Source organism: Scyliorhinus torazame, chromosome 5 (genome assembly GCF_047496885.1).
Source record: "Scyliorhinus torazame isolate Kashiwa2021f chromosome 5, sScyTor2.1, whole genome shotgun sequence".
Taxonomy (NCBI): Eukaryota; Metazoa; Chordata; class Chondrichthyes; order Carcharhiniformes; family Scyliorhinidae; genus Scyliorhinus; species Scyliorhinus torazame.
The window spans coordinates 124,835,700-124,856,118 of NC_092711.1; the positions used below are offsets into that span (position 1 = coordinate 124,835,700).

Genomic DNA, 20,419 nt, shown 5'->3' on the forward strand with positions numbered 1-20,419 from the left:
ATTTCCATTTTTTTTTAGAGTACCCAATTAATTTTTTCCAATTTAGCATGGCCAATCCACCGACCCTGCACATCTTTGGGTTGTGGGGCTAGGGCAGCACGGCGGCACAGTGGGAAGCACTGCTGACTCACGGCGCCGAGGTCCCAGGTTCGATCCCAGCTCTGGGTCACTCTCCATGTGGAGTTTGCTCATTCTCCCGTGTTTGCATGGGTTTTGCCCCCACAACCCAAAGCTGAGCAGGGTAGGTGGATTGGACACGCTAAATTGCCCCTTAATTGGAAAACAAATTGGGTATTCCAAATTTTAAAATAAAACATCTTTGGGTTGTGGGGGCGAAACCCACGCAAACACGGGGAGAATGTACAAATTCCACACGGACAGTGACGCAGAGGTGGGATCGAACCTGGGACCTCGGTGCCGTGAAGCAGCAATGCTAACGACTTAGCCACTGTGCTGCCCTGTATTGTTACTGGGCGAGTAATCCAGAGAGCGAGGTTAATGCTCTGGGGATCTGATATAGAATCTGCCTTTGACAGATGGCAAAATTGAAATTAATAAAAATCTCAAATTAAAAGTCTGATAACATTGTCAATTGTTGTAAAAACCCATCTGGTTCACTAATGTCTTTCAGGAAATCTGCTCTCCTTATGTGGCCTGGCCTACACGTGACTCCAGATCCACAGCAATGTTGTGGTTGATTTGTAAGTGCCCCCTGAAATAGCCTCACAAGACACGCAGTTCAAGGGCCATTGGAATGAGCAGTAAATGCTGGCCCAGCCAGTGACGCCCACCTCCCATGAATTAATAATTTTTAAGAAGACTCTTTTCAATTTGAAGACGAGTAAGAAACTGTCTCTTTGATTGGATTTGATTTATTGTCACGTGTACCGAGTACAGTGAAAAGTATTGTTCTGTGTACAGTCCAGACAGATCGTTCCATACATGAAAAAACAAAGTGCGGATCTTGGCAGTTTGCTCATTTCACAAAAGAATTTAATGGCTTTGCAGAAGCAGATTAACATTTTAATCACCATCTGAAACATTTCTAACAGTAATGTGCTCATACAGACAGACACAAACAATACTGTAACTGAATTAGAGGAAATGTTAGAGATTTAACTGAACCACCTTTTTGAAAGATTCGGCCTTAATGATGGAGAAACAGGAAAAGCCACTCAGGGAGATGAGGAAATCCAGGCTCAGAGCGGATTTGCTGTCACTCCTCCTTTCTTATACATGAACGGTATTTAGGCTGCAGAATGTTTCACACCAAAACGCAGAGGGGTCAAATATAAGCAACACATAATTCTCAATTCTCTTCCATTTAACTATATTTGACTTTGTTTAAATGCCGACTGGTCAATCTCAACAAAGATTCATGGGATTTGTATTACCCAGTGAAAAGCTTTCTTTTCTTGGTCAGCCATGTTTGCAATTCAGTGGTGTATATTTCAGAGTTATTCAGGGTGAAGACTCGAGAGCTATTCAATTCAAAATGAAGTCATATATAACAAATAAATCTGATGTTCAACGTTGAATAACGAAACAAATATTGAGTAAAATTGATGGAAATTTTCTGTAGATAAGAATGATGCATTAATGATTGAACAGAGAGCATTGTTCTGTTAGATATTTGCTGAACAAATGCTCAAGTTCAACACAAGTTTTATAGCTTATGGTCTGACAAGTTGAGACATCTGTTTTAAAGGAACAGCTGTCTTCATGAAATCAGTGACCTGGTTTCCCAGCCGAACTATTGAAAGCTGCAGCAAGACTGTGCAGTTGAACATTGCACAGGGCGATTGGGTACTGTGCTGCCAGCTGTTTCTGCAGCGCAGATGTGATCACATTCACCTAATGCACGAAAAGTGCCTGGTTCGAAACTGGCAGAAGCATTAAATGCTTCTCATTTATGATGTGGAGATGCTGGCATTGGACAGGGCTGGGCACAGTAAGAAGTCTTACAACACCAGGTTAAAGTCCAACAGGTCTGTTTCGAATCACTAGCTTTCGGAGTGCAGCTCCTTCCTCGGGTGAATGAAGGGGTGGATTCCACAAACATATATGGGCAATGTCAATGATGCAAGATGATTCTTTGAATGCGAGTCTTTGCAGGTAATGAAACTTTACAGGTCCAGACGGTGCGACTGGAGAGCGAGATAATCACAGGTTAAAGAGGTGTGAATTGTCTCAAGCCAGGGCAGTTGGTAGGATTTTGCAAGCCCAGGTCAGATGGTAGGGGGGTGAATGTAATGTGACATGAATCCAAGGTCCCGGTGGAGGCCGTACCTGTGTGCGGAACTTGGCCATAAGTTTCTGCTCGGCGATTCTGCATTGTTGCATGTCCTAAAGGCCGCCTTGGAGAACGCTTACCCGACGATCAGAGGCTGAATGCCCTTGACTGCTGAAGTGTTCCCGACTGGAAGGGAACACTGCTGCCTGGCGATTGTTGAGCGATGTCTGTTCATCCGTTGTTGCAGCGTCTGCATCATCTCGCCAATCTCCCACGTCTCGGGGCATCCTTTCCTGCAGTGTATGAGGTAGACAACGTTGGCCGAGTCGCACGGGTATGAACCGCGTACCTGGTGGATGGTGTTCTCACGTGTAATGGTGTTCCCCATGGCAGGTCATGCAGATATTGCCATGGCAGGGTTGTGTAGTGTCGTGGTCGCCGTTCTTCTGAAGGCTGGGTAGTTTGCTGGGTAGTTTGGGGCTGTTTAGCACAGGGCTAAATCGCTGGCTTTGAAAGCAGGCCAGCAGCACAGTTCAATTCCCGTACCAGCCTCCCCGAACAGGCGCCGGAATGTGGCGACTGGGGGCTTTTCACAGTAACTTCATTTGAAGCCTACTTGTGACAATAAGCAATTTTCATTTCAATCAATGGTCTGTTTGAGTTTGCGCAGTTGTTTGAAGGAAAGTAGTGGGGGTGTGGGGATGGCCTTGGCAAAATGTTTGTCTTCATCGCTAACTTGTTGAAGGCTATGAAGAAAATGTAGTTTTTTCCGTCCAGGGAATTCATCAGGCGAATGAGGCTCCGGAAGTTCTTCCACAGACCCCAAGAGACCTACAGCGAACTCAATGAGAAAACCAATGAACCAGAATAGCAGACCGAGAGATCTGTGGGACTGGAAGATGCACCCAGCAGGAAGGACTGGAAAACTCCACCCATTGAAACAATCCGATCAGCTGATTCTGCTGCTCGTCTTCCACTAAACCACTCAGTAAAACTGCCTCGTCATTTCTTGTCCAAATTCTGAACTCATATCTTTCCCCGTTAAATTCCATTGTGCTCTCTCAGAGCTCATCTTGTCTGTGTGACTTACCCTTTGCTCCTTTGACCTGATTCACACTATACTGTTGAACATCCAACTTCCACAATCATAGGATTTACAGTGCAGAAGTAGGCCATTCGGCCCATCGAGTCTGCACTGGCCCATGAAAAGAGTACCCTACTCAAGCCCACACCTCCACCCTATCCCCGTAACCCCACATCACCCTTTTGGACACTAAGCAATTTAGCATGGCCACTCCACCTAACATGCACATCTTTGGACTGGGGGAAAACCGGAGCACCCGGAGGAAACCCACGCAGACACGGGGAGAACGTGCATACTCCACACAGACAGTGACCCTAGCCGGGAATCGAACCTGGAGCTGTGAAGCAACTTGCTAACCACTGTGCTACCGTGCTACCCCTGATTTACTGGATCCAAGTTCAAATACAAGCCACAATGAAGCATCTGCCGTGGTGGGGTTTGAACCTGCATTCTCAGAGAATTGTGCTGGGTCTCGGGATTACTCATCCAGTGACAATACCACTACACCATCACCTCCCCAGTCAAGCGTTTTGCAGAGCTCGTCCGGGATATGAACCCGGGACCTCTCACATTTTGGAAACCCCCAAGTGAAAATCAGACCCCACAGTTTCCACGGTATCTCCATGGAGTCAGTGTCTTTGTGTGTTTCCTCTTTAGACAATCACGTGAAGCTTGGGCCTCACGCAGAACATGTGTATGGTTTCTCCCCTTAGTGAATAGTGTGTTTTTCACGCTGTAACTGGTTAAAGCTCTTTCCACAGTCAGTTCACTGGAACACTCTCACTCGGGTGCGTGTGTCTCGGTGCTTTTCCAGTCACACTGATGTTTGAAATATTTTCCCACAAACATTTTCATTCCACATTCATAGTCTGAGGATATTCAGGTCCTGATCAATTGAGTGACACTGTCAGATCTTAATGTGATATTTGGTTTGTGTTTCGTGTCTGAAAAGCTTTCCTACTGCCATGTAAACGGAGTTTACAAAGGTCACATTATCAGCACAGGATAGAAATTCAGAACAGTTAATTCCAGTTTTGGGGGAACATATTTTTCTCTCTTCTGTCCCCAAAGCTGTAAATCCCTGTCCCACATACTCTCCCTCCTCCCTGGGACTGAAATCCAAATAAAGTATGAGATCATTATTTCTGTATCCTGTGACCAAATTTATATAATTGGAGATAAGAATATGCTTTATAAGTCACTTCATCCATGACTTGTGACAGACATTAATCTGAATCACCCTGACTGAGCAGACAGAATAACGGATGTTAACTTTGAGTCCAGAACTGACTGTGGAGATTTGATGAGCAATCGCAAAGGTGGTTTCTCCAAATTTTCCAGGGTTTCCTTCGTTCTTCCTCTCTCTCTCGAACTAAGTTATACCGGATATCAGACTTAGGGCCCATTCTGGTTCTCTTCCTGCTGACTAAATAACTTCAATCAAATATGGAGAAGACTGAATCCACTGTTCAGTCCCTGCTCCAATCTCCATTCCTGACATACCGACTCTATCCCTCTCCCTGGCAACAGTCTCAGACTTAGCCAGGCTCTTTGTAAACTTGGTTTCATACTTGATCCAATATGAGCTTCTGACCTCATAGAATTTACAGTGCAGAAGGAAGCCATTCCACCCATCGAGTCTGCACTGGCCCTTGGAAAGAGCACCCTAGCTAAGCCCACACCGCCACCTATCCCTGTAACCCCCTAACCTTTTTAGATACTAAGGCAATTTACCATCGTCACCTCCCGATTCGACAATTCCATTACACACCTGGCTGCTCTCCCACATTCTACCTCGGTAAACTTAAAGCCATCCAAAAGTCTGCTCCCCATGTCTTAATTCACAGCCAGTTCCTTCCCCCTATGATCCCTGTGCTCCGAGACTTGCATTCGTTCCCAGTCAATTCTCACCCTTGTTTTCAAATCCCTCCATGGCCTCGTCTCTCCCTGTGTCTGTATCTCCTCCAGCCCCACAACCCCCTGAGATATCTGCACAGCTCTGATCCTGGACTCTTGTACACCCCCGATTCTAATTACTCCGCCATGGTTTTCAGTTCCCTCGGCCCCAAGCACTGAATTCCCTCCCGAAACCTCCCCGTCTCCACCTCACTCACCTCCTTTCAGACTCTTTAAAACTCACCTCTTTGTCCAAGTTTTTGGTCACCTGCCCTAATATCTCCTTTTGTGTCTGGGTGTTTCACTTTGTTTTATAATGTTCCTGTGAAGTTGACTGGGATGATTTATGATGTTGAAGGTGTTATATAAATAGAAGTTGTTGTTGTTGACTGTAACCCTGACCTCCTGCTTTACAAAATCCCATTGGTTTCACAACAAACTCTCTCTCTGATGTTTTGCCCCCTGCGGGTTTGCAGCCTCTATAAAGACGGCGGCCGTTAACTCAGGCCTGTCACCGGGAGCAGGCCGCAGCTGTCCCCCCGCTCGATGCAAACCCGGGGCCGGAAACTTCTTATTGGGGTTTGGAGCCTCCACCGGGTTTCAGTGAAACCTCCCGGCCGCGTCCAGCATCGGCACTGCGCATGCTCCAGCTCACAATGCCCAGTGGCTGATTGACGGCAGCTCTGGACCAATAGGAAGAGAGAGGTGGGCCTGGAGGACCGAGTGCTTGCAGCAGGTCCTCCAACCAATCGGAGTGAATGAGAGGCGGGGCTGAGCCCCAGTCTCTCACGTGAATTCGAGCATGCGCAGTACCGATGGCAGCTGAGGATTTAGGTGGTCGGGTGGAAATCTTTTGCCGGTCAGATCTCGCTCGGTGAGTGATGAGGGAGGGATGGAGCCGGTGGATGGGTCGGGAGGCTACATAAACACTCCGTGTAGGCCCCAAGCCCCAAATACGAAGCTCGAACGCGGCACTTGAACCGGCGAACGGTGCTCGGGCTTTTCCCCGAGACAGGCCCGGGTGGACGAATTGTGCGGCGGAGCGCATGCGTAGTGAGTGAGAGCCGCGGCTTTTGCTCCGGATCCCGTTCACTCTGATTGGCTGGAGGACCAGCTGCGCTCGGTCAGTCCTCCAGCCCCGCCCCCTGATCTGGAGCAAACCCTTCAGCATCATCCCAGAGATTGAAGTCTTACAACACCAGGTTAAAGTCCAACAGGTTTGTTTCAAATCACTCGCTTTCGGAGCACTGCTCCTTCCTCAGGTGAATGAAGAGGTATGTTCTAGAGACATATATATATATAGTCAAAGATGCAAGACAATTCTTTGAATGCAAACATTCGCAGGTAATGAAGTCTTTCCAGAGACAGGGGTATATCCTAGTTTGCAGACTATTAGAACAATTGTACATTTCTATAAAAGCTTGCACTGCCACTGGACCTTCTGAAGCCTTTTAAAGCCAATGCAGTACTTTGGAAACATATTCACTATTGTGATGTAAGAAGCTGTAAGTAAACATGTGAAATCACATTTAGTTTTAAAATTGTTATTTTCATAGTCCATTCACTTCATTGGTAACAAGGTCAAGGAAGCTTTCAAACATGTGCCTCCTGCAGCCATTTCACCTTATGTACCTTTTCTATGTGAACTATATATGGATTTCATGGCCAAAAACACTTTTATACCTCTAACACGTGGCTTCCTGCAGCCATTTCATCTTCTGTACCTTTTCTATATTAACTATGTTTTGATTTCATAGCAAAAAACAACAATTACATTTATGATTATTCTGTAGTGATCATTGATTATCATTAGTGAATTGGTGTATTAGGTAATTATAATGTAAAGACTAGATCTTTATTTTAAAAAAATAACACTTTCAATCAAAATGTTTCCAGAAACTGCAGAGCTATCAGAATTTGTTTGAAAAAATAAATTACTTAGTGGGGAGAGGGGGCATCCCTGTCTCGTCTGCCGATGCAGCCTGAAATAGTTCGATGTTGACCTGTTCGTCCGTACACTCGCAACAGGAGCCTGATACAACAGCCTGACCCAGTCAATAAAGCCCCATCCAAATCCAAACCGCCCCTGTACCTCCCACGGATATTCCCATTCCACCCGATCAAAAGCCTTCTCTGCATCCATTGCGACCACTACCTCCACATCCCTACCTTCTAGTTAGTAAAGGTGGGACCTGTAAGGGAGGAAGACGGCTTTTGCACCATGTTTATATTTTTGTGCACATTGTTTATTTTGTTGTTGTAAAATCATAAATAGCTCAACAAAATGCTTATTTTTTTAAAAAAAGACTCTGACTGGCATGGCCTGGTGACACGTGGCCATCAATTAATTTCCTTTCCCCCGAGAGAAAGCAAGGACTTGACACAGTGTGTTTGAGACAAAGCTGATTTATTTCACAAACAACAAGATGTTAAACTCTAGCCCAGCTCAGTTACAGAGATTCAAAATAAACCCCAATTGTCAGAATGAAGATGGTTCAGTTCTGGGTGTGATTAACAGTGACAGTAACAGCAGAATCAACACTTTTAAGATGAACAGAGGGTAAATATAAATTCTTTCCGTTGGTTTGACAGTTCAGGAATCGTCAGTGGCATCTTATGATATGGCGAAATTAGCTCAACATTCCTATGAACTAAAATTTAGTCTGGCCTGGTGTCACCAAGCTGAAATCCAGTCTTTCTCTGACACGTTATTCTTAATGACATAGCTGACAGGTTAAGAGTGAAAAAGTCAACTGTTTAGCAGTACAGGGAAGAGGTAAGTTTGTAGATGTTCTACAGTGTTACAGACTGGCTCGTTGGATCTTATTCTGTCCCATCTAACATTCAGCAAACAGTAAAATGACTAAAATACTGCAACATACAGGCATTTGGGGACAACTTTGAGTTTGCTGCCCAGGTTAGTTAAAGTCTGGACTTCCGGGTGCGGCTACGCAGAGCTAGGTCGCATATTCGGTAGCTCCCGCTTGGAACGGACTTTTGGGCTCTTTTACAGGGCCCCCACGGCATTTGTTTGACATTTCATAGTGTGGGAAGAAGACTGCAGCATTCCACTGACAGTGTCCCCCAGGAATGGTATGTCTTTTGGTTACCAGACCCGGCAGAAACCGTAAAAGATTTGGCTGCAACAGGATAAACAGGGCCTCTTCCAGCATGCAGGCGGGGGAAGGGCAAGCTTAAAGCTGCAAGCTGACCTGAGGGCCTTTATCAAAGGTGAATTCTAGCAGCAGAGGGAACAACTGTGAAGAGATCTACCAAGGCCATTGAAGAAGCGGGGACGAGGCTTCCGGCGGCGGCCATGGAGGAGTAGGTCGCGCATTCGGCAGCTCCCGTCTGGAACGGACTCTCAGACCTTTTTCTGGAGTTTCCACAGACATTTTGGGGCAGATTGGTGAAGCGAACACTGCCAAAAGGATTCCCTCTCGATACTTCCGGTTGCGGCTATGCGGAGCTAAGTCGCACATTCGGCGGCTCCCGCAAAAACAGACTTTTGGGCTCTTTTCAGGGCCCCCAAAGGCACTTTTTCGACGTTTCCCGGTGTGGGAAGGAGGTAATAATAGCTCCCCATCAGTATATGGCTTTAACTAGGAGCGGGGCAACAAAAAAGGTGGTGGTGGACCAGAAGAAGGGAGGGAAGAAGGACAAAATGGCGGCGGGGGGAGACCAGGCACCGTGGAGGCAGTGGGCGGAGGAGCAACAGGAGGGTATCCAGCGCTCCCTCCGAGAGATTAAAACGGATCTGCTAGAGCCGATGAAGGCTTCTATTGTTAAGCTGCTGCAGACACAGACGGCCCAGGGGGTGGCGATCCGAGAGGCTCAACAAAAGATCTCTGACAATGAGGACGAGATCTTAGTCCTGGCGGTGAAGGTGGAGGCGCTCCACAAGAAATGGCAGGAGCGGTTCGAGGAGATGGAGAATCGGTCGAGGTGGAAGAATCTGCGGATTCTGGGCCTCCTGGAGGGGCCGGACGTGGGGGCCTATGTGGTCACCATGTTAAACTCGCTGATGGGAGCGGGGTCCTTCCAGGGGCCCCTGGAGCTGGAAGGGGCCCATAGAGTGTTGGCGAGGAGGCCCAAGGCTAACGAGCCTCCGCGGGCGGTGCTGGTGCGGTTCCATCGGTTCGTCGATTGGGAGTGTGTGCTCAGGTGGGCCAAGAAGGAGAGGAGCAGCAGGTGGGAGAACGCGGAGGTTCGGATATATCAGGACTGGAGTGCGGAGGTGGCGAAGAGGAGGGCCGGGTACAATCGAGCGAAGGCGGTGCTGCACAGGAAGGGGGTGAAGTTTGGCATGTTGCAGCCGGCGCGACTGTGGGTTACCTACAAGGACCGGCACCATTATTTTGAGCCTCCAGAGGAGGCGTGGGCCTTTGTTCAGACCGAGAAGCTGGACACAGACTGTGGGTCGGGATGGGCGATTGGGGACTGCGGTGGATATGTTATGCCTATTTTTGGTTCCGGGGGGGGGGGGGGGGGGGGGGGGGGGGGCCTTTGCATTGTTTTGGGTTTCTTTTTCTCTGTGTTTTTCTCTTTCGGGTTGGGGAGGGTGGATGGGGCGGGTTGGGCACTGTTTTGGTTGGTGGCGGGGCCTGGTAGGTGGAGAGCGCGGGCTTTTTTCCCGCGCCGAAGACTGGGGGGGGCGGGACCAGGGCGGGGAAGCGAGGATTGTTTCTCGCGCTTAGAACGGAGGGGGAGAGCCTGTGAATGGTGTGCGGGAGAGGAGGGTGTGCCACACAATGGGAGGAGTCGAAGGGGAGGCTGGAGTGGCCGGAGTCAGCTGACTTGCGGAAGTGCAATGGGGGGAGTAAACCAGCTAGGATGGGTCCTAGCCGGGCGGGGGGGGGGGAGGATCGAGTTGCTGCTGCTAAGATCGAGGAGGAGCTGGAGCGAGTGGGGTGGGTCGAGACGGGGGTATGCCGCTGTGGGGAATGGGCCGGGTGTGGGTTGCGGGTGCGTGGCTGGCCGAGGAGGGGTCATGGCTAGTCGGCGGGGGAGGGGGGCGGGTAGCCCCCTGATCCGGCTGATAACCTGGAATGTAAGGGGACTGAATGGGTCGGTTAAGCGGGCCCGCGTGTTCGCGCACCTGAACGGGCTCAAGGCGGATGTGGTTATGCACCAGGAGACACCTGAAGGTGGCAGACCAGGTAAGACTGAGGAAAGGGTGGGTACGTCAGGTGTTTCACTCTGGGCTAGATGAATCGAGGGGTGGCGATCTTGGTGGGAAAGAAGGTGTTATTCGAGGCGTCGAGCATTGTGGCAGATAATGGCGGTAGGTAGATAATGGTAAGTGGTAAGTTGCAGGGCGAGAGGGTGGTACTGGTCAATGTGTATGCTCCGAACTGGGACGATGCGGGTTTTATGCGGCGTATGTTGGGTCGGATCCCAGACTTGGAAGTGGGGGGCCTGATAATGGGGGGAGACTTTAACACGTGTTGGATCCTGCACTGGATCGCTCCAGGTCGAGGACGGGTAGGAAGCCGGCGGCGGCTAGAGTGTTGAGGGGATTTATGGACCCGTGGAGATTTGCAAGGCCAGGGGCTAGGGAATTTTCATTCTTCTCACGTCCATAAGGCTTATTCTCGAATCGACTTTTTCATTTTGAGTAGGGCGCTGATAGCGAGAGTAGAGGATACCAAGTATTCGGCAATAGCCATTTCGGACCATGCCCCGCATTGGGTGGACGTGGAGATGGGGGAGGAGAGGGACCAGCGCCCGCTGTGGCGCTTGGAGGTGGGGCTGTTGGCGGACGAGGAGGTGAGCGAGCGGGTCCGAGGAAGTATAGAGAGGTACTTGGAGACCAACGACAACGGGGAGGTCCGAGTGGGGATGGTATCGGAGGCACTGAAGGCTGTGGTGAGGGGAGAGCTGATCTCCATCAGGGCCCACAAGGAGCGGGGGGAGAGGGAGAGGCTGGTGGGGAAGATGGTGAGGGTAGACAGGAGGTATGCGGAAGAACCTGAGGAAGGATTGTTGAGGAAGAGGCACAGCCTCCAGGCCGAATTCGACCTGGTGACCACCAGGAAGGCGGAGGTGCAGTGGAGGAAGGCCCAGCGGGTGGTCTACGAGTATGGGGAAAAGGCAAGCCGGATGCTGGCACATCAGCTTCGGAAGCGGGACGCAGCTAGGGAGTTCGGGGGAGTTAAGGACAGGGGAGGGAGCATGGTGCGGAGTGGGGTTGGCATCAATGGGGTTTTCAGGGACTTCTACGAGGAATTGTACCGATCCGAGCCCACACGTGAGGAGGGAGGGATGGGCCGTTTCCTGGACCAATTGAGGTTTCCAAACGTAGAAGAGGGACTGGTGGCAGGACTGGGGGCCCCGATTGGGCTGGAAGAGCTGATCAAAGGGATAGGAAGCATGCAGGCGGGGAAGGCACCGGGGCCGTACAGTTTCCCGGTCGAGTTCTATAAAAAATATATGGACCTGTTGGGCCCGCTGTTAGTTAGGACCTTCAATGAGGCAAGGGAGGGGGGGTTTTCCCCCGACGATGTCCCAGGCACTGATCTCCTTGATCCTGAAGCGGGACAAGGATCCCCTGCAATGTGGGTCTTACAGACCGAATTCCTTGCTAAATGTAGATGCCAAGGTGCTGGCGAAGGTCTTAGCCACGAGGATTGAGGATTGTGTGCCGCAGATCATCCATGAAGACCAGACTGGGTTTGTGAAGGGGAGACAGTTGAACGCGAATGTGCGGAGGCTTTTGAACGTTATCATGATGCCGGCGAGGGAGGGGGAGGTGGAGATAGTGGTGGCGATGGACGCTGACAAAGCCTTCGATAGGGTAGAGTGGGGGTACCTGTGGGAGGTGCTGAAGAGGTTCGGGTTTGGGGAGGGGTTTGTCAGGTGGGTTAGGCTGTTGTATGAGGTCCCGATGGCGAGTGTGGCCACAAATAGGAGGAGGTCCGAGTACTTTCGGTTGCACCGAGGGACGAGACAGGGGTCCCCCCTGTCCCCCCTGCTCTTCGCACTGGCGATTGAACCCCTGGCTATGGCACTGAGAGAGTCGAGGAACTGGAGGGGGTTGGTGCAGGGTGGGGAGGAGCATAGGGTGTCGCTTAGACGACCTGCTGCTGTATGTGGCGGACCCGGTGGGAGGAATGCCAGAGGTAACAAGGCTGGTGGAGCAAATGGAGGAGGAGTTCAAGAGGTGGGAGGCTTTGCCGCTGTCCCTGGCGGGTAGGGTGCAGTCAATCAAAATGACGGTGCTCCCAAGGTTTTTGTTCCTGTTCCAGTGCCTCCCCATGTTTATCCCGAAGACTTTTTTCAGGCGGGTTAACAGGAGTATAATGGGGTTTGTGTGAGCGCGAGGGATTCAGAGGGTGAGAAGGGTGTTCCTGGAGCGGAGTAGAGACGGGGGGGGGGCTGGCGCTGCCTAACTAATGTGGGTACTACTGGGCCGTCAATGCGACAATGGTGCGCAAGTGGGTGATGGAGGGGGAGGGGGCTGCATGGAAGAGGCTGGAGACGGCGTCCTGTGTGGGTACGAGTCTTGGGGCGCTGGCAACGGCGCCGCTGCCGCTCCCTCCAAGGAGGTATACCACGAGCCCGGTGGTGGTGGCGGCCCTCAAAATTTGGGGGCAGTGGAGGCGGCATAGGGGGGAAGTTAGGGCCTCGGCGTGGACCCCATTACGGGCAAACCACCGGTTCGCCCCAGGAAGAACAGGTGGAGGGTTTTCGGGGTGGCACGGGGCAGGGATACGAAGGTTGGGTGACCTGTTTGTGGACGGGAGGTTCGCGAGCTTGGGTGAGCTGGAGGAGAAGTACGGGCTCCCCCCCCGGGGAACACCTTCAGGTACTTACAGGTAAGGGCGTTTGCCAGGCGGCAGGTGGTGGAATTCCCACGGCTACTGCCACATACAGCACAGGACGGGTGCTTTGGGGGGGGGGGGGGGGAAGATCTCGGAAACTTACCAGATGATGCAGGAGGAGGAGGCCTCGGTGGTGGAGTTGAAAGGTAAGTGGGAGGGGGAGTTGGGAGAGGAGATCGAAGAGGGGACGTGGGCAGATGCCCTAGTGAGGGTGAACTCTTCCTCGTCATGCGCAAGGCTCAGCTTCATACAGTTTAAGGTGCTGCGCAGGGCACACATGACCGGGACAAGGATGAGCAGGTTCTTTGGGGGTGAGGACAGGTGTGTTAGGTGCTCAGGGAGCCTAGCAAATCACACCCATATGTTCTGGGCATGCCCTGCGCTGGAGGATTTTGGAAGGGCGTAGCGAAGACTGTGTCGAGGGTGGTAGGATCCAGGGTCAAACCGGGCTGGGGGCTCGCAATATTTGGGGTGGCAGAGGAGCCGGGAGTGCAGGAGGCGAAAGAGTCCGGAATTCTGGCCTTTGCGTCCCTGGTAGCCCGGCGAAGGATTCTCCTTCAGTGGAAAGATACGAGGCCCCCAAGCATGGAATCCTGGATCAGCGATATGGCAGGGTTCATTAAATTGGAGAGGGTGAAATTCGCCTTGAGAGGGTCGGTACAAGGGTTCTTTAGGCGGTGGCAACCGTTCCTCGACTTTCTGGCAGAACGATAGACATTGGTCAATGGCAGCAGCAGCTCGGGGGGGGGGGGGGGGGAGGGGGGTTTACTTTATTTCTGTTTATGTTATTTACACTGGAAGGGTCTGAGGGGGTGTATACTCCTGTTGTCTTAAGTCGGGGTGTTCATGTTAATTTATTATTTAGGTACAGGGGGGGCGGGGTTTGGGGGGTTGCTTTTTTAGATTGTGTTTTGTACTTAACCCTGTTGGGTTCTTTTTTCTTTCTCATTTTGTTATTGATATTTTATGAAAACCTTTAATAAAAAATTTTTTTTTAAATTTTTTAAAAAAGGTGAGTTAAAGTGTCCATGTTGTAAAATGAATCGAGAAGGACTGGAGAAGATGCAGGAAAAGATATTTGAATTATGCCTGAACTGGCAGGATGTACCCAGCAAGAAAGATTGGACAGGGTGTAAACCTTTTCTCTGGAAAAGGGAATAAAGGATGACCTGATCCTGTAAGATTATGAACAGGTTTGATATGATAGACAAGTGGAAGATGTTTCCATTGGATAAGAATAAATATGATTTAGTCATTAATTAATCTAATGTGCAGTTCAGGAGCAGTTCAGAGGGAGATCACTCTCACACTTCACGTGTGCAAAGAAATTTCCACAGTTTTCCCACTGGTCAACACTCAAACTTTAAAAGACCAAACTATTTGATCCAATTTCAGCACATTGTTATTGACGAGGGGCAGTTTAACAGTTCTGTCCAGGAAGACAAAAATCACTGTTCACCTGAACCTGCTCAGACCCCAACACGTTAACATCTCACTGTCTGTGTTTGGTCTGTTGTCAATCACATCCAGTAACAGCGTTGCAGCTGAGAATGTGCTCTATCCACATCACAGACCCTCCGCGCACATTCGCAGAGTCCGGCTGTGACTGGCGCATGCGCAGTTCGGATTGTTGCTGACAGTGCGAGGAGCGGGAAAGAAACAATCGAGCGACTTCCAGGATTGGAGCCGGTGGGTGGCCGGGGAGCAATAGAAGCTGCGGAGTGAGCCGGGAGGCTTCAGAAATACCCCGTGGAGGCTTCAACTCCCGAGGAAAATGTTAACGGTCCCGTCTTAAACAGCACCGAACAGAGTGAGAGCTGAGCGGTGACAGGCCCGGGTTACCGGCCGCCATCTTTACAGAGGACAAGGTGCCGCAGGGCGCGTGCGCTGTGAGCCTGGACCGGATGCCAACTCTCCCGGATTGACTGGAGTCTCCGGGATTTTATTTTATTCGGAGTCACTGGCTGGGCCAACATTTATTGCCCATCCCTAATTTCCCTTGAACTGAGTGGCTTGCTCGGCCATCTCGGAGGGCATTTAAAGAGTCAGCCACATTGCTGTGATTTGGAATCGTGTAGGCCAGGCCAGGTAAGGGTGGAAATTTTGTTTTCCATTTATTTCCGGGATGTGGGTGTCGCTGGCTGGGCCAGCATTCACTGCCCAGCACTCATTGAACTGAGTGCATCTCAGAGAGCATTTTAAGAGTCAACAAGCTGACTGGATCTGGAGTCACATGTAGGCCAGACCAGGTAGGAATAGAAGATTTCCTTCACTGAAGGACATGAGTGAACCAGATGGGTCTTTGCAACAATCGATAATGGTTTCAGGGTCTTTAGTAGAATTTAAATGAATTCAAATTTAACCTTCTGTCTTGGTGAGATTCGTGTCTGGGAAATCATGAGGACAGTTAAAAAAGATTTGGGGGTCTCTGGGAAATCATTGGGACAGTAAAGAAGATTTTTTTGTAATTTTCTTAGAACATTTCTCTTCCAAGGATATAAAAATATTGAAAATGGATAAAGGTTGTTTGGCTGACAGTCAGTCACTGTCTTGTGAGGTAATGAGTCCTTTTGATTCCCAATTGGCCGAGGAAGGCAGTGTGTCACAAGGATGGATGTGTTGACCGATTAATGGCTGGAGGATGGGGGCATGTCATGTGATCAAACCTCCAGGAATACATTTAATCAAAGTTGGTGAGGAGAGAATGTTGTGAATTTCTATCCTAAACTGACCGGTTTCTGTAAATTTACAGGATAATGGAAGTAGAGATTGAAGAGACGGGAAAAGCAAACCAAACGTCACATCGCAATCTGACAGAGTCACTCGATTCATCAGAACATGAATTTCAGCAGCATCTGGGTGTGGAAGGTAAAAGATTTGTCTGTTCTGTCTGTGAGGGAAGATTTCAGGTCTCAGTGTGACTGCAAAAGCCCCGAGATTCACAAACCCTGGTTAGACCAAACCTGGAGAACTGTGTTCAGTTCTGGGCAACAAACCTGAGGAAGGATAGAATGGCCTCGGAGGAAGTGGAGCACAGATTTACCGGAGTGATATCTGAACCCCCCCGGGGTGAAATTACAAAACTAGATTACACAACAGAGTCAGAGACATGATGACACAGAAAATGGCTTTCGGCCCATTGAATCCATGCTAGCTCTCTGGAGCAATCCAGTCAGTCCCATTCTCCTGCTCCCTGTATCCTCGCAGATTTATTTCCCTCAGATGTCTATCCGATTTCCTTTTGAAATCAAATCATTCATTGTGTCTATTTTCAAACTCCCTCATAGGCAGCAAGCATCAGGTCATTGCCACTCGCTGTGTAAAAATATATCTCATATCTCCTGTTCCTTTTACAAACAAACTCGGAACAGGCCACTCGGCCCCTCGAGCCTGCTCAGCATTCAATAAGATTGCGGCTGATCTCATTCTAACCTCAACTCCACATTCCTGCCTACCCCTGATGACTTTCACCCCTTTGCTCATCAAGAAACTATCCAGCTCTGCCTTAAAAATATTCAAGGTCTCTGCTTCCACTGCCTTTTAAGGACACGAGTTCCAAAGTCTTACAGCCCTCAAGAGAAGAAAAAATCCTCATTGCCATCTGAAATGGGTGACTCCATATTTTGCAACAGTGATGTTCTCGATTCTCCCACAAGAGGAAACATCCTCTCCACATCCACCCTGTCAAGACCCCTCAGGATCTTATATAGTTCAATCTAGGTTTTACCCAAAACTTTAAAACTGTGTCCCGACTACTTGTACGATCAGTGAATAGAAACAGAGTTTCTTTGTCCACCTGATGGAAACCTGGCGTAATCTTGTGTACCTGAATCAAATCTCCCCTCAACCTCCTTTATTGGAACCATTCTGGTAAATCTCCTCTGCACCTTCTCCAAGAACCTTCCCATTCTTCCTGAAGAGTGGTGACCAGAGCTTTATAAAGATTCATAGAATAGAATTAGAACCATAGAATTCCTGCAGTGCAGAAGGGGGCCATTCGGCCCATCAAGTCTGCACCGTTTCTCTGAAAGGGCACCCTGCCTAGGCCCACACCCCGACCCTGTCCCTGTAACCCCATAGCCCCACCTTAATTGCCTAAGGGGCAATTTATCAAGGCCAATCCACCTAACTTTCCCTTCTTTGGACTGTTGGAGGAAACCTGAGCACTGGGTGGAAACCCACGCAGACACGGGGAGAAAGTGCAAACTCCACACACACACAGTCACCAAGGCTGGAATTGAACCCGGGTCCCTGGCGCTGTGAGGCAGCAGTACTAACCACCTGCCACCAGAAGCATAGTTTTGGTGTCAATATTACTCTTGATGAAGCTCAGATCGAATTTGCTTTGCCAACTACTCTCTTAATATGTCTTGTAGATACACAAAATCCCTCTTCGCCTCTTTCTCTCTCCTCCCAAAGAGGCCAGTTGGGTTTTATGACAATCCAGCCGTTTTCATGGTCACTTTTTCCCAGTGCCGGCCCCACAGGTGACCAGATTCATTCAGCTTAATTTCACAACCTGCCTTTGTGTTTTTGTGGGTTCTCTCTCACTCCCTATTTTCTGTTTTTAAATCAGTTTCACAGGGTGTTCGAAGGGGAGGCTTCCAAGTCCGGAAACCCGAACCAAACATCACATCAGGATCTGACAGAGTCCTCAATTTATCATATCCTGAATATCAGCGGATTTTGAACATGGAAGGAGAAAGCATCGTTGACAGTGGGGAGAAACCGTACATGATTTGTTTGTGTGGACGAGGATTCGCTCTAACAGACCTCACAAGCCACAAATGCAGTCACACTGAGGAGAAACAGTGGAAATGTGCGGACTGTGGAAAAGGATTCACTTCCCCATCCAAGCTGGAAACTCATCGACACAGTCACACTGGGGAGAGGCCATTCACCTGCTCCAAGTGTGGGAAGGGATTCACTCAGTCATCCACTCTGTCCACACACCAGCGAGTTCACACTGGGGAGAGACCATTCACCTGCTCAGAGTGTGGGAAGGGATTTTCTTTTTCAACCCACCTGCTGAGTCACCAGCAAATTCACACTGATGAGAAACCGTTTCATTGTCCAGACTGCGGGAAGTGCTATAAACGTTCTGGTGAACTGATTCGCCATCAACGTGTTCACACTGACGAGAGACCGTTTAGGTGCACTCACTGCGGGACTGGGTTCAGACAATCATCTGACCTCACTGTACATCAGCGAAGTCACACTGGGGAGAGGCCATTCATCTGCGCCAGGTGTGGGAAGGGATTCACTCGATCATCTGACCTGCAGAGGCACCAGCGAATTCACACTGGGGAGAGACCATTCAGCTGCTCCAAGTGTGAGAAACGATTCACGCGATCACATGACCTGGAGAAGCACCAGCGAATTCACACTGGGGAGAGAACATTCACCTGCTCCGAGTGTGGGAAAGGATTCACCCAGTCATCCGACCTGCTCAGTCACCAGCGAATTCACACTGATGAAAGACCGTTTCAATGTCCAGACTGCGGGAAGTGCTTTACAAGTTCTGGGGAACTGATGCACCATCAACATGTTCACACTGACGAGAGACCGTTTAGGTGCACTCACTGCGGGACTGGGTTCAGACGATCATCTCACCTCACTGTACATCAGCGAATTCACACAGGGGAGAGACCATTCACCTGCTCCTGGTGTGGGAAGGGATTCACTCAGTCATTCAATCTGCAGAAGCACCAGCGAATTCATACTGGGGAGAGGCCATTCACCTGCTCGATGTGTGGGAAGGCATTCACTGAGTCATCCGCCCTGCAGAAGCACCAGCGAGTTCACACTGGGGAGAGACCGTTCACTTGCTTCAAGTGTGGGAAGGGATTCGGCACTTCATCCCACCTCCTGAGACACCAACAAGTCCACAAATAACTACAGAGATTGAATTTTGCTGTTACTCGCTTTCAGGACTGAACCATGTTCATTTGGGTCTCTTTCTGCTCATTTACAAGGGCTAATATTTACGCTAAAAGTCAAATAAATTAGATTTGTGTTAAATCCGCAGTGTTGAAACTTTTAAATATCTCTGACACAAGTTAGTTCCTTTTGAAGTACTCTCGTTCTCCCCTTTCTCTTCCATCCTCAACTCCAACAAGAAGTGTGAGGAGCTTGTGGAGCTTCTTTGTGACTGAGATTGAGTAAATCCGATCAGCTGCCTCTGCTGCTTCCCTCCCTTCCAGGAGCCTATCGGACCAAACTGTCTCTAAATGTCATCTTTTCCCGAGCCCTGAACCCACATCTTCCTCTAGTTTCTCTCCCATCTCCGCTCATGCCCTCTCAGAGCTCATCTTGTCCATGAGACCCAGCTCCTGCTCCATCGACCCTATTCCCAGTGAACTACTGATCAGCCAACTACCCTGTCTCCATGGATATTGTCAACATTTCTCTCTCGAGGTACTGTCCCTCTGTCCTTCAAATCTGCCATCATCAGTCCCTCCGCAATAAAACAAACTCTTGACCCTGCCATCCTTACAAATTATTGTTCCATCTTCAACCTCCCTCTCCTCTCCAAACTCTTTGAACATGTTGTCCCCTCCCAAATCCTTGCCCATCTTTCCCAGAACTCCCGTGTTTGAACCCTTCAATCAGGTCTCTGCCCTGTCAGTAGTGAAATACAAGAGACAAACAGAATCTTACCCAGAGAAAAAGACAGACAACCCGGGAGCTTTGATCCAACATGGATATGTTCATAAGACCAGAAGACAAGGATAGCAGCACAGTCACTATTGAGAGACAACAATATCTGCTGGAGACAGACAGGCAACTAAACAACACTAATCACAACACCAAGCTACCTAGACCCATATACCCGAGACAGGAAGGAGAATTGGAGACAGACTGGAAGAACTCAAAGACTCCAGATACATTAACCAAAAACAGATGGAATATCTGAGGTGACAACAGGACGAACTAAGGAAGTTCTACCTGGTCCTTAAAATACACAAACTCATGATGATAATCTTTATTGTCACAAGTAGGCTCAATTAAGTTGCTGTGACAAGCCCCTAGTCACCACACTCCGGTGCCTGTTTGGGTATGCAGAGGGAGAATTCAGAATGTCCAATTCACCTAAAAGTATGTCTTCCAGGACATGTGGGAGGAAACCGGAGCACCTGGAGGAAACCCATGCAGACATGGAGAGAACGTGCAGAATCCGCACAGACAGTGACCCAAGAGGGAATTTAACTCGGAGGCCTGGCGCTGTGGAGCAACGGTGCTAACCACTGCTACCGTCAGGCAAATACTACCAGACAGACCCATCGGATGAGACCGAGAGAAAATCCTCCAGAATCATAGAATTTACGTGCAGAAGGAGGCCATTCGGCCCATCTCGCCTGCATCGGCCCTGGAAACGGCACC

General features: G+C 49.5%; 2 protein-coding genes across 6 annotated transcripts in view; one reads left to right on the forward strand and one right to left on the reverse strand.

The window, feature by feature from the left end:
- The window catches only part of LOC140421804 (uncharacterized), a 314,633-nt gene that overhangs the window by 239,132 nt on the left and 55,082 nt on the right, over window positions 1-20,419 (reverse strand). The window lies entirely within an intron of this gene.
- LOC140419700 (uncharacterized) overlaps window positions 1-20,419 on the forward strand; it is a 39,850-nt gene that overhangs the window by 13,143 nt on the left and 6,288 nt on the right. The window contains exons 1-4 of one of the 5 annotated variants that reach the window (XM_072503624.1): window positions 6,009-6,087; window positions 14,049-14,229; window positions 15,789-15,904; window positions 17,613-19,057. In XM_072503624.1, coding sequence (XP_072359725.1) covers window positions 14,222-14,229; window positions 15,789-15,904; window positions 17,613-18,931 — 1,443 coding nt within the window. In that variant the 5' untranslated portion in view covers window positions 6,009-6,087; window positions 14,049-14,221 and the 3' untranslated portion in view covers window positions 18,932-19,057. Of the gene's footprint in view, window positions 1-6,008; window positions 6,088-14,048; window positions 14,230-14,320; window positions 15,125-15,788; window positions 15,905-17,612; window positions 19,058-20,419 lie in introns of those variants that run through there. The other 4 variants (XM_072503625.1, XR_011945989.1, XM_072503626.1 and 1 more) reach the window with 4 other exon arrangements.